The sequence below is a fragment of the Triticum urartu genome, chromosome 3 (genome assembly GCF_003073215.2).
Source record: "Triticum urartu cultivar G1812 chromosome 3, Tu2.1, whole genome shotgun sequence".
Classification (NCBI taxonomy): domain Eukaryota; kingdom Viridiplantae; phylum Streptophyta; class Magnoliopsida; order Poales; family Poaceae; genus Triticum; species Triticum urartu.
In genome coordinates this window covers 581673402-581686350 of record NC_053024.1, presented here as the reverse complement: position 1 = coordinate 581686350, position 12949 = coordinate 581673402, and the positions used below count along the sequence as shown (strand labels likewise).

General features: G+C 41.9%; 1 protein-coding gene and 1 non-coding gene across 2 annotated transcripts; both read right to left on the bottom strand.

Moving 5' to 3' along the window:
* Positions 1-7781: 7781 nt before the first annotated feature.
* TRNAI-AAU lies at positions 7782-7855 on the bottom strand. Its single transcript has one exon. It is a non-coding gene; the product is annotated as a tRNA-Ile (tRNA).
* An 817-nt stretch (positions 7856-8672) lies between these two features.
* Positions 8673-12055, bottom strand: LOC125545143 (ubiquitin-conjugating enzyme E2-17 kDa-like). The gene is made up of 5 exons (XM_048709025.1): positions 11902-12055; positions 10943-11021; positions 10098-10225; positions 9622-9726; positions 8673-9019 (listed from the first exon to the last, which is right to left on the bottom strand). The coding sequence occupies exons 2-5, from the start codon at positions 11010-11012 to the stop codon at positions 8876-8878; spliced, it is 447 nt and encodes a 148-aa protein (XP_048564982.1). The 5' UTR covers positions 11013-11021; positions 11902-12055; the 3' UTR covers positions 8673-8875.
* Positions 12056-12949: the final 894 nt, after the last annotated feature.

Here is a 12949-nt window from a genome sequence, read left to right as displayed (position 1 = left end):
CGGGGGCGCTGCGGAGGGAGGCGGTGGCGGCAAGGGCACGAGAGGGAGAGAATGGAGAGGCCAAGGGATCGAGAGGAGGGGGATCGATGGAGGTGGGGTTTTCCCATGGGTTCTCTTGGCGGCGGGGTGGAAACGAGGGAAGGATGTGGGGTTTCGGGAGAGGGTTAGGGTTAGGTGGGGCGGCTAGGCCTAAAGGGCCAGCTTAGCTAGGAGGCCCAAGTGGCCAGCTGGGCTCTGCTCTCCCTCTAAAGAAAGAAGAAAAAAACGGAGAAAAGAAAGAAAAGAAAGAGAGATTGGGGGAAGAAGTTGGACACGCGAATAATTTTCCCGGACTCACAAAAATGTGCTTGTTTCGAGAAAATAGGAATGACCATGATTGCAAGATTTAAATTCAAATGCATTTGAATTTAATTCAACTCGTTTGAAAGGAGTAGGAATCCAAAGTTTCCAAAAATGTTGAACATTTAGGAAGAGCCTCGATAAAACGATAAAAGAATATGAGGACAAGTGGGAGACCAAGAATTGAGATAACAAAGGCATTGGGATTTATTTGCAAGTGTGTCAACAGTTAATTCCAAAAGAATGGAATATTTAATGATAGCTCCATAATTATTAGGAGGATATGTTATATAGAGAAATCTGCAGGTGAGTTCCCTCAATTTAAATAGATCAAAGATCTATGCTTTTTATTTAGTTGAGTTTTTAAAGAAGAGGTGCAAGAAGACATGATGCAATGCACATGATGCAATGATGAATGCAACAAGCAAAACAAAACACACGACGAAACCCGAAAAACATGGAAGGCACCTGAAGCTCCGGTCTTGGAGCGTTACACCCCCTACCCCCGTATATAAAGGAGCAAGGGGGAGGTCGGCCGGCCCTTGCAGGGCGCGCCAGGAGGAGGAGTCCTCCTCCTAGTAGGATTAGGACTTCCCTTTCCTACTCCTACTAGGAGGGGGAAAGGAAGGAGGAGAGGGAGAAGGAAGGAGAGGGAGGAAAGGAGGAAAGGGGGGCCGACCCCCTAGTCCAATTCGGTTTCGGCTAGGGGGGCGCGCACCCTGCCTTGTCCTGCCTCTTCTCTTCCACCACTTGGCCCATGAGGCCCAATACTTCTTCCCCTGTATTCCTGTAACTCCCCGGTACTCCGAAAAATACCCGAATCACTCGGAACCTTTCCGATGTCCGAATATAGTCGTACAATATATCGATATTTACGTCTCGACCATTTCGAGACTCCGCGTCATGTCCCGGATCTAATCCGGGACTCTAAACTACCTTCGATACATCAAAACACATAAACTCATAATACCGATCGTCACCGAACATTAAGCGTGCGGACCCTACGGGTTCGAGAACTATGTAGACATGACCGAGACTTATCTCCGGTCAATAACCAATGACGGAACCTGGATGCTCATATTGGTTCCTACATATTCTACGAAGATCTTTATCGGTCAAACCGCATAACAACATACGTTGTTCCCTTTTGTCATCGGTATGTTACTTGCCCGAGATTCGATCATCGGTATCTCAATACCTAGTTCAATCTCGTTACTGGTAAGTCTCTTTACTCATTCCGTAATACATCATCCCACAACTAACTCATTAGTTACAATGCTTGCAAGGCTTATAGTGATGTGCATTACCGAGAGGGCCCAGAGATACCTCTTCGACAATCGGAGTGACAAATCCTAATCTCGATCTATGCCAACTCAACAAGTACCATCGTAGACACCTGTAGAGCACCTTTATAATCACCCAGTTATGTTGTGACGTTTGGTAGCACACGAAGTGTTCCTCCGGTATTCGGGAGTTGCACAATGTCATAGACATAGGAACATGTATAAGTCATGAAGAAAGCAATAGCAATATACTAAACGATCAAATGCTAAGTTAACAGAATGGGTCAAGTCAATCACATCATTCTCTAATGATGTGATCCCGTTAATCAAATGACAACTCATGTATATGGCTAGGAAACTTAACCATCTTTGATTCAACGAGCTAGTCAAGTAGAGGCATACTAGTGACACTTTGTTTGTCTATGTATTCACACATGTATTAAGTTTCCGGTTAATACAATTCTAGCATGAATAATAAACATTTATCATGATATAAGGAAATAAATAATAACTTTATTATTGCCACTAGGGCATATTTCCTTTAGTTTCTGCCTCGGATCTGCTGACTCAACTTAATGGTATCTTTTGTAAGAACAAAGAGGGGCCATGGCAAATCAGAGAGCTGGAGAGCAAGAAGTTTCTGTTGAGATTTCCACCTTGGAAAAATGTGGATGACCTAATTGAATTTCCTCCTTTTGAGCTGCCTATTGCTGGGATATCTATCAAAATATGTGAACGGGAAGGAATGTTGGATGAGTTTGGAGCACTTACTGAGGCCTGGGTGCAGATCGAAGGGATTCCCCCCAAGTGGTGTGCTTGGAAAGTCTTTGCACAAATCACTGCCTGTTTTGGGATCCTAGTGGATGTCGACTGGAATGGTATTTTCAAGAGTTTTTATGAAATAATCTGGGTCAAAGTTGCTTGCAGAGATCCCAGAAAGATCCCTTTTGAGAGGCTGGTGGAGATGAAAAAGAAATTGTATCTGCTGTTCTTTACAGTAGAAGGTTTTGAGCAGAACGGTGAGGAATCTGATGGAGATGATGATGATCCAGATCTGGATAAGTTAGAGGATAATAATGAGAACAACAACAGAGATGCTTCTAGTAAGGATGGCATGGAAGAAGACAATGATGAGGCAATTGAGGAACTGGATAAGGCCAATTTCCCCACTAAGACAATCTCCGCCTCAAGTTCGAACAAAAACATGTCTCAAGTGGCTGCTTCTGCAGTAGAGATCATTCCTCTCGACATGATGAATACAAAGACAGGAGCAACTATGGATGACCTCAAGGATAAGACACCAGTGAAAAAAAATGATGATGAGGAATCTGAACCAATCTCGAGATTTGCAACATCTGATGCTCTGTCAATTCATCTGGACTATTGTCCTGCACTGCTTAGCAAGTTTGAAATGGGGGAGTCCGACGCGGAAGAAGAAAATGACAATATTGAGATGCAATGTTTACTAGATGAACTGACCTTGGCGATGAATTCTGTGAAGAGATCTTTACTAGACTCATTGGAGAAAGCTGATATAGTAGTTAAAAAAACCCAATGTCAAAAGCTCACCTACTTGGGGCCCGGTGCTTACTGATAAACCTATGACCAGAAATCACCGGAATGTTAAGATCATGGACAAGGCGACCACATACATGATGAAGAAAACCTTGGAAATTCCTGCTACATTAAAAGGTAAATTGTTTGCTATCCTAAATCCTAATGAACTTGCTTCATATACTCCTCAAGTGGATTTGTGTATTGGTAACAATGAGAAGGAACAAAACGATATTACTCTTGATCTAGTTGACAAGGAAAAAGTTAAATGTCCGCAATTTGCTAATGAAAACCCGGAGATTGTTCTCCCTGACAACTTAGATCTGATGGACTTGGGTGTCCCTACTCCTATTTCTGGAAAGGGTGATATACCATATAATGAATGAGTTTGCACTGTTGATTCAGGTATGGAATGCCCCTGTTTAAATACTAAGAAGAAGCCATGTGGCTTATCTCACCCATTTAAAATTAAATGATAGGTGCTTTTTGGAATATTTGAGGTCTTGGTCAACCTGGGAAAATACAGTGCCTAGGGGACTTTATCAGTAATAACCATGTGGATTTCCTATGTTTCTTTAAAACTAAGAGAGAAAATATTGACAATCATATCCTAAAAAGTATATCTGGTAGCAAGGTTTTTGATTGGCATTGTCTTCCTGCGATAAACACGGCTGGTTGGGATCCTTATGGGGTCTGAACAGTGATTTATTTGAAACAATTGATTTTGTTAATAAGAGATTTTGCATTGTTGCAACGTTGAAGAACAAAGTAGATGGTTTTATTTGGCATCTTATTACTGTTTATGGTACTTCTTACAATGAATTTAAACTAGAATTCATTGCTGAATTGCATGATATCATTGGTGGTCTCACTTATCCAGCTTTGCTTGGGGTGACTTTAACTTAGTTAGGTCCACGGCTGACAAAAACAATGGAGTTATTAATAATCAATTTTCCTACCTCTTCAATGACTGGATTAATAAATGGTCCCTTGTGGAGATTGGTGTTGCGAATAGGAAGTATACTTGGAGTAATAACCAAGATAATCCCATTTTTGCCACCACTGATAGAATTTTTACTTCTCTTTCCTGGGACGCTCACTTTCCCATGTCAGTAGTAACTCACTCCCTCGTGTAGGCAGTGATCATACACCCTTGATTTTGGAAACTGGGGCTCGGAGGGTTACCTCCCCGAAGATCTTTCGCTTTGAAAAATGGTGGCTTGACCACCCTGATTTTTAAAAAATGGTGGCTGATACCTGGAACACCCCGGTTCCTGGGAAAATAGCTTTAGATATTTGGATGAACAAAGCAAGATATTTAGGAAGAAAGCTAGGGGTTGGAGTATTAACATTGAAGCAGGTATTAAGAAAAAGAAGAGAGAGCTTTTGCTCGAGTTTGACATTCTCGACGTCTTTTCTGAGAGGAATCAAATTGATGATCGTGATAGGGTCAAGATGGAGGATATTAAAAAAGAACTTGCACAAATATGGACCAAAGAGGAGACTGCTTTATGGCAGCGCTCTAGAGATCGTCGAATTATTGATGGGGATAAGAATAATGCTTTTTTTCATGCTCTAGCTAATCATAGACATAGAAAAAACCATTTATCCGAATTAATTGGTGAGAATGGTCCTGTTTATACTACTCAGGAAATGTTGGATGTGGCTACTGCCTATTACAAAAACTTATTTTCTTTTGAAACTAAGCATAACATCTGCCTTGGACCTTCCTTTTGGGAGGAAGATGAATTGGTTACTCAGGAAGAGAATGATCATTTGCAAAAAAAAACTTTTCTGAAGAGGAGATCAAAGAGGCAATTTTGGGGTCTTATGCCCATGGTGCCCCTAGCCCGGATGGTTTATCTTTTTTGTTTTATCAAACCTTTTGGGAGGTGATTAAATCTGACTTTATGGCCCTAGTCAGAGATTTCGAGGAGGGTAAATTGGATTTAAAACATTTGAATTTTGCCTTAATTGTTCTCATTCCCAAAGAACCTGATGCTAGGGAAATGAAGAAGTTCAGACCTATTAGTCTGAGTAACTGTGGGATTAATTTTTTTTCCAAAGCCATGACCAATAGGGTTTTCCTCATTGGTCGTAGATTGATTTCCTCTAACCAAACTGTGTTCATTAAGGGGAGATACATTTTGGAGAGCGTGGTTATGGCTCATGAACTGATCCATGAGATTAAAAAATCAGGCTCGGAGGGCTTAGTTCTTAAGCTGGACTATGAAAAAGCATATGATAGAGTTAGTTGGGATTTCCTGTTTGACATGCTTCATTCGAGAGATTTTGGCTGCAAGTGGATTGCTTGGATCAAAAGTACTCTCATCAACATCACCTTTAGTGTGAGAATTAATGATACTAATGGACCCTACTTTGTAGGAGGAAAAGGTCTCAAACAAGGGGATCGTCACTCCCCTCTGTTGTTTAACTTGGTTGCTGATGTTTTTACCAAAATGCTCAAAAAGGCTACTTCCCAAAACCTAATTTCTGGGCTTCTGCCCCATGTGATCCCTGGAGGTGTGGTTAGTCTGCAGTATGCAGACGATACTATACTCTTCTTGGAAAACTCTGTTCACAAAGCAAGGAACTTTAAATGGCTTCTGTCATGTTTTGAAAACATGTCTGGTATGAAAATTAACTTCCACAAAAGTGATCTCATGACTATTAATGTGGATTATGCAGTTGCAAATGAGTTTGCACAAATTTTCTGTTGTAAAAAAGGCTCATTCCCTATTAAGTATTTGGGAGTGCCTCCGCACTATGATAAACTAAAAAGAGAATACCTCCAGCCTATCATTGACAGAATCATTAAAGGCATTTCTGGATGGCTGGGGAGATATCTCACCTACAAAGGGAAAATTATTTTGTTGTGTGCTTGTGTGATTAGCATCCCTGCTTATTTGATGTCTGTTATCAAATTTCCTAAGTGGACAATCAATGCCATTAATTCTCAAATGGCCCATTTCTTTTGGGGGGACTTAGGAGATCAACACAAATACCACCTGGCCAATTGGGGCTTGATTACTAGGAAAAAAGAATTTGGAGGTTTGGGGGTTCCCAATATTAAAGAATATAATATGGCCTTGCTAGCTTCGTGGGGCAAAAGATTCTTTGATAATCCTGACTCGGACTGGACTAAACTCCTCTTGTATAAATACAGAATTAACTCCCCCGATCTCCTTTGGGCTAAAAGTGAGGGGGGTCTACCTTTTGGAAAAGCATTACTTGGGCCTTGTCGGCAGCAAAAACCTTTTATAGATGGAAGTTGGGAGATGGAAACCTCATTAGCTTCTGGCATGATGTGTGGGTGGGGGAATGTTCCCTTAAAGTACAATTTTGGGATTTGTTTAGTATCTGTAACCAAACTGAGAATACAGTTGCCCAGGTATGGGATGGTAACGAACTTAAGCTAACTTTCAGAAGATGTGTTAATCGATCTGGTATGGACCGCTGGGATCAACTTGTGTGTGTGGTCCAACAACATCCTCCTCTGGATGAAGTGGACACTCCAATTTGGGGCTTAGAATCCAATGGGATAATCATAGTAAAATCCTTTTATAAACAAATCAACTTTGGGGGGATAGTTTCTACCATTAGTGATAAAATGTGGAAAATCTTATGCCACAAAACATTCATATCTTTTTATGGCTGTGTGTTCATAATAAGATACTTACTAGAGATAACCTTGCTAAAAGAAGAGAAGTTGACGATCCTTCATGCCTATTCTGTTCTGAGCAGGAAACTGTCCAAGATTTGTTGTTTGATTGTGTGGTAGCCCAACAAGTTTGGGATTTTGTTGCAGAGTTCTTTGCTATTGACAAAATTACTGGTTTTGAAAGTGTGATGCCCTTCTGGCATATGCATAAAAATAAAGTTGTGTTGAATTTGGTGACATTTGCTACCTTATGGAGCCCATGGAGACTAAGAAATGAGTTTTGCTTTCAGGGGCGTAAATGGAGAAATGTGAAATGCATTCTTGCAAAACTAAGCTGCTATTTACACCAATGGGAAGTTCTCTGCGGCGCTGGGCAAGCAACTCTACTGCAACAATGCATCCTCCTTTTGGACAAACGGCGTGGGGAACTCCACCGGATTGCGTGGAGGTGATGCAAGAAGAGACCAACTGAAAAAAGCTGAGCGCGGGAGAGGATGGACTAATCTATCCCTGGAGATCTGCGTCGAAGTTCATCCTCATGTGTTCTCTGTTTTCGCTGGTGCTCTGTAATAATTAGAGTGGAATGTCGGTCGGCTGTAGGTCTATCTCTGCTTTTGCTGCTTTGCAGTAGCTAGTTCCTTCGAGAAACCTGTGACTGGTTGTTTTCTGCTTCATTCTATAAAATGGGGCGGGGGGAGGGGGGGTGTCAATCCTCTTTCATTCAAAAAAAAGAGAGTAGTGGGTTGTGTGTACTTGCCCAAGGCATGTCAAACTTGTGAAGAATAGCGGCAAATCTAGCTATCACACGCTAGCGCATCAGGAGAGGAGAGTGCATGCGGGCAAAGTAGAATTTAGCACTGTTGATATTTATTTATTTTTGGAATTGTGCAGTTTTTGCAAGAACAAAAAGGCAAGCATTTCGCATGGAAATTAAAAATTTCCGTTGGCCCATGCAGGTCTCGAACCTGCGACCTTCGCGTTATTAGCACGACGCTCTAACCAGCTGAGCTAATAGGCCAATTGATGTTCAGAAATTCCAATTTGCCTACTAATATCATATAAGACACGTAGCGAAACCCACAACCAAAATCTCTCTAGATGCCTTGCGTAGTAAACAAGACTTCAAAATACAGGGATTTTATAAGGGCTGCCTTTAGATGGTGCATAGGAGGAAAAAAAAAAGGGGGCGTGGGCTCATGTTGAGATTCCTATGGAATGAAAATTATAGGAACATGAGTTTGAATGGTCCAAAAGGCTTAGAAATTCCTTCAATCCAAAGAGGCGCTTAGTAAATCAAGGACTACCAACGCAGAAATTTGTAGAATTAGGACAAATAGGAGTCCACTTAAATTTTAATCTTTTTAGAGAATAGAGATCATGCACATAGATATTGATTAAAAACTTACACAGGTTTTCACAAAATAAAATATTCCCTTCGTCTCATATTAATTGGCGCTGAAATGGGACGGAGAGAGTATAACTCTCTGACCTTAGTCAAGAGTGCTACAAAAGTTTTGAAGCTATAACTTTGCGACCTTACCTTTCCGGTCATTTTCATGCGATTCACAAATGATACTATTGTTTTATGAAAAAAAAAATGTACACGAGTTGGTTACAAATACATTTTTTTGCTAACTTCTATAAAATGGATGCCCCAGAACCAGGATCATTCTTAGTATTTTGCTGATGCTAAGTTCACACTACAGCCAATCCAGAACCAACAATAGAGCAGTAACATGAGCAGAGAGGAGACAAAAGCACCAAAAGTGGGCACATAACAAACATTTCCAGCCACGGGCACCATTTAGCGAATGGGAGAACCAACACTAGCATAGTTATCACGAGAAGCATATGTCAATTTCATTATGGACTTTGGCAATGATAGGTTGATGTTTTGACTACGACGCGATCCTACATGGATCAGGGAGACACACGCGACCGACAAGTAATCAAAGAAAATAATGGCCCAGAGATAGTTTCTCGGGACAGCAACACAATCTTCTGCATGCAAGCAGTGGATACCAGCATGGGCTTCGTATCATCCCATGGCATACTTCTGCGTCCAGCTGCGGGCTGTCGTCTCGTACTTGGACCGATCCGTCTTGTACATGTGGGCAATCTCAGGGACGAGAGGGTCGTCCGGGTTAGGGTCGGTAAGCAGCGAGCAGATTGAAAGCAGAACCTGGTGAAAACAACATTACTGGGAGTTAGTAGTGCAGCTACATTCTGCATATGCAATGCACCAAATGGTAACTGTATTCTGTTCAAAAAATAAATAAATGGTAACTGTAGATTACTAGACCTCAAGGAGATTACTAGACCTCAAGGAGAGGGATGTCGGATGTTTTTATCCCAACTGTACAGTTTTTATCAGGATGGTTTGCAATGTTTTGAGCCCCAAAAAAGTAACTGAGCTTAATATCTGCTAACAATATGATAGCATCAACATGAGGTAACACCAAATGACTGCATTTGGACAAACAATTAAGACTACGGCCAAAAGGTCATGACAAGGCACACAGCAACATTCTAGAACCAGATGGCAAAACATTTAAAACTTTTTGTAGCGTCCATCAAATCACATCAAACATGTACTCCCTCCGTAAAGAAATATAAGAGCGTTTAGATCACTATAGTTGAGATTATAAATGGTGTAATGAAGCAATGCAGAGAACTGTAGCTCATCAAGAGTGCTAGACTGCTAGGGCATGTAAATAATTCATTTACTATGTATATACAGCATATCAGCAAAAGGTGTAAAGGACTGAATTGTTGCAAGAACACCTTAGAGATTGTCAAAGCAGGACTCCATTGCTCCTTCAGAATGTCGAGGCATATGCTTCCATTGCTATTGATGTTCGGATGGAAGACCTTTGTCTTGAACGATACCTGAAAGAAGAGATACTTGAGAACACAAAGGAGGAAAAGGGAAGATTAAAAACAACAACAGGTAGACCCACAAAGTTGAACCTATCATAGAATGTGGTGTTAAAAAAAGATAAGATTCAGCAACAGAATTTTTCTTTTAAAATTAAGAGGTGATATAATAACAATTTCTGCAAACAAATAAGGCATAACAAGATACAGTTGATCCTTAATATCAAAATGCAGGGATGAACATACATCACATGATCTAACACTGAAACATCAATGGAACATGAAGAGAGGAGACATACTGACAGTTTGACAAGATCCATCTTTCAATAAAGATGACAAAGATGCAAGGAAATTTGTTTGGCTCAACATTGTTCAGCACTAACCTTCGGAGGCTTGAAGGGGTAGTCCGGGGGGAAATGGATATTCACTAAGAAAACACCTCCAGCATAAGGACTATCAGGAGGACCCATAATGGTTGCCTGCCAATGGAACATATCCTCGCCAGAAGGACCTAAATAAATAGAATCCTATAATAAATTAACACAATCGTTTGTGCAAGCAAGGGAATAGTAAGCACTAAGCAGCAGCACGACTTAATCCTGATTATAGAAGAACTGATGGTCAATTGTAGTGGTTGTTGATGGCTGCTCATCACTTACTAAGTTGAAATATACTTTAAAGCACAGGAAGACTATATGCTACTCCCTCTGTCCCAGAATATAAGAACGTTTTTGATACTATGCTAGTGTTAAAAATGTTACTAGATACCTTAAATAAAAAAATCAATTTAGCTAGTCAACCGCAAAAAGGACACTGACAAGACAGCAGCTGATATATTGATACATTCTCTTTGGGCAAGAACAGCGAATGAAACTGCGTATTATAATTCAATTTCCTGGATAAGTGACTCAGCAAAATGAAATCCATTCAATGAAATAATACATTTTATCAATGGGTCGATGGCATAAATAGTTCCAGTGGAGTTATGGTCTCGCTCAGAAATAATTGACAGCAATGATATTTGTAGACATTGTGCATAATAAATAGCCTGCTAAAGGCTAGCCTTGATGGACATTGCCCTGTAATTTCACCAGAGATGGTAGGTGAATTACTGGTGAATTACGATACACAAAGTTGAAAGCTCACATGACCACAGCATATATCAGCACTGCTAAGATACACACAACGTGGCTAACAGTCATAACTGAATCATAGATCTAGCTCGTACCTGCACTGCATGATGTCGGAGGATCTTTCTGCAAGTCCTTGAGTTCCTTCAGGATACGTTTTGAAGCCATGATAAGCTCCTGCTTTGAATTTCATTTACATGTTTATTAGACTGAAGATTAGCTCTAGAGTTTAAACATGTTTTTGTTCACCACATACTGCAATAAGTTGGCAGCATAAAAATAAACAAAAGGTAAAACAATACAGGTTTATTGCCTCGAAGTATTTAGCCTGACACTGAAGTAACTTCACTACTGACACGTATATATTGCTCCAAAGTAACCTAGAACATATAGCTTCGATCAAGTAATGATTGGGTGGTAACCTTAACATATTCGTTCAATTACACCAACACAACAGGTTATTTCAAAGCTGGCAAAATTAAACAAACTAGCATAAAACTCATCCTGGGACAAATAATTAAAAAATTAATGTGGTTGTCAAATTAGCATTAACAGATAACGACCTTTAGGACAACAGGCTGCCAAACTACATTAACAGGCAAGGCATATCCCACCAGATCGATCCCACATGTTCACGAATCCATCTGCGCATACAACAGATCACTGGCTATGCTAGAAACGACGCTCTACACGCGCTAGCAACGAATTATTACGCAACAGATCACATCACGCAACAGATCGAGGCTGACGATCCAACGGATTGAGCGGGCACGCGTCTAATCGACAGGCCGATGGACGAATCGCCACCGGCGCACAACAAATCTACGCGCAGCACAGGCCCTACTACAAGAGAGGCCCCGCCAGGCACGAGGCCACGGATCTACCAAAACAAAATATCAATCCAGTCACGGCCAACGGAATTGGGGGAAAATTACGCGAAGGCCGGGACGGAGACAGATCGGGGTCGGACCCCGGGCTTACCGGCGCCGATCTGCCGGAATCGAGGGAGGGGCGGCGAGGGGGAAAGGCGGGAGGGGATCGGGGGCGGAGGTGCTACCTTTTCTTCGCGGCGGCCACGAGAGGTCGGGATGGAGAGAGAGGCCCTCGCTCCTTTTCCGCTCGGGGTCTTTGCTCCCTCTGTTTTTGTTGGGTGCGCGCACCCGATGCACGGCGTTATATTTTCCTTTCCTGAAATAATTACGGGAAGGAAATCTAGCAGGGGACGAGGCGTTCGGAATACGGTTCTCCTGTGTGAAGGCGATGTCGACACAGTGAGGGCAGAACGGGGAATTTCGGTGGTCCAAGTTACGAACGGGTCAAATTATTCAACTGTATGGAACCTTACCGGTGCATCACATATAGTTAGATTCTTCCGCCTCTTTCTTTTTTTTCTCCAGTGGTATCACAATTTCTGTACTACCACTTCCGTCTCGAATTATTTGTCTGACATCTGTCTAGATACAAATCTATCTAATAATAAAACATGTTTAGACACATCCACCGATATATCTAGACAAAACTAAAACAAGTTATTTGGGATGGGGCGAATACACTATACTACTTACTTTCTTCATCTGAACTGACTTGTCGCTGAAATTTCGCGTTCTGCAACAAGTAATTCCGAACGGAGTACTTACAAAAGTTTTTGCCACGCAACAGGCTTCGTCCAAATTTACGCACGTTCTTTTTCCTCTATTCATTATGATTTTCTTCCTCATAATTTATATTTTGTGGGTAATATTATCCGTCCATCGGATGAAAAAACGCGGATCTGGAAGCATTGGAAACTGCCACGTCAAGCGTGCGCACCTGCCGTTGGGAGCGAGCCTCGCACAAACAATTCCATCTCATAGAAGCTTATCCATCCATCTCCCTCGCCACTCCACAGCCCCCCACTACTCTCACGCCCTTCCCATCTCCATCCAACCCAACCATGAACGGCGCACGCGGGATCGTGCAGCTACCGGCGACGAGGCCAGGATGTCGTGGTTCCGGGAACAGGGCGGCGCACCCTGCAGCCACCAGTTCATGTCGCACGGCGCGTGGGGAAGCACTGTCGGGCCGCGTCAGCCACGCGACCAGGAACACTAGGGGCCACGACGACC

What these genes read in the sequence shown, in the direction of transcription:
- LOC125545143 (XM_048709025.1), bottom strand. Translation starts at nt 11,012, where the DNA reads ATGGCTTCAAAACGTATCCTGAAGGAACTCAAGGACTTGCAGAAAGAT. An exon ending in TCCGACATCATGCAGTGCAG is followed by an intron (nt 10,226 to 10,942) that starts GTACGAGCTAGA and finishes CTATTTATTTAG; the next exon opens with GTCCTTCTGGCGAGGATATG. An exon ending in ACCCCTTCAAGCCTCCGAAG is followed by an intron (nt 9,727 to 10,097) that starts GTTAGTGCTGAA and finishes CTCTTCTTTCAG; the next exon opens with GTATCGTTCAAGACAAAGGT.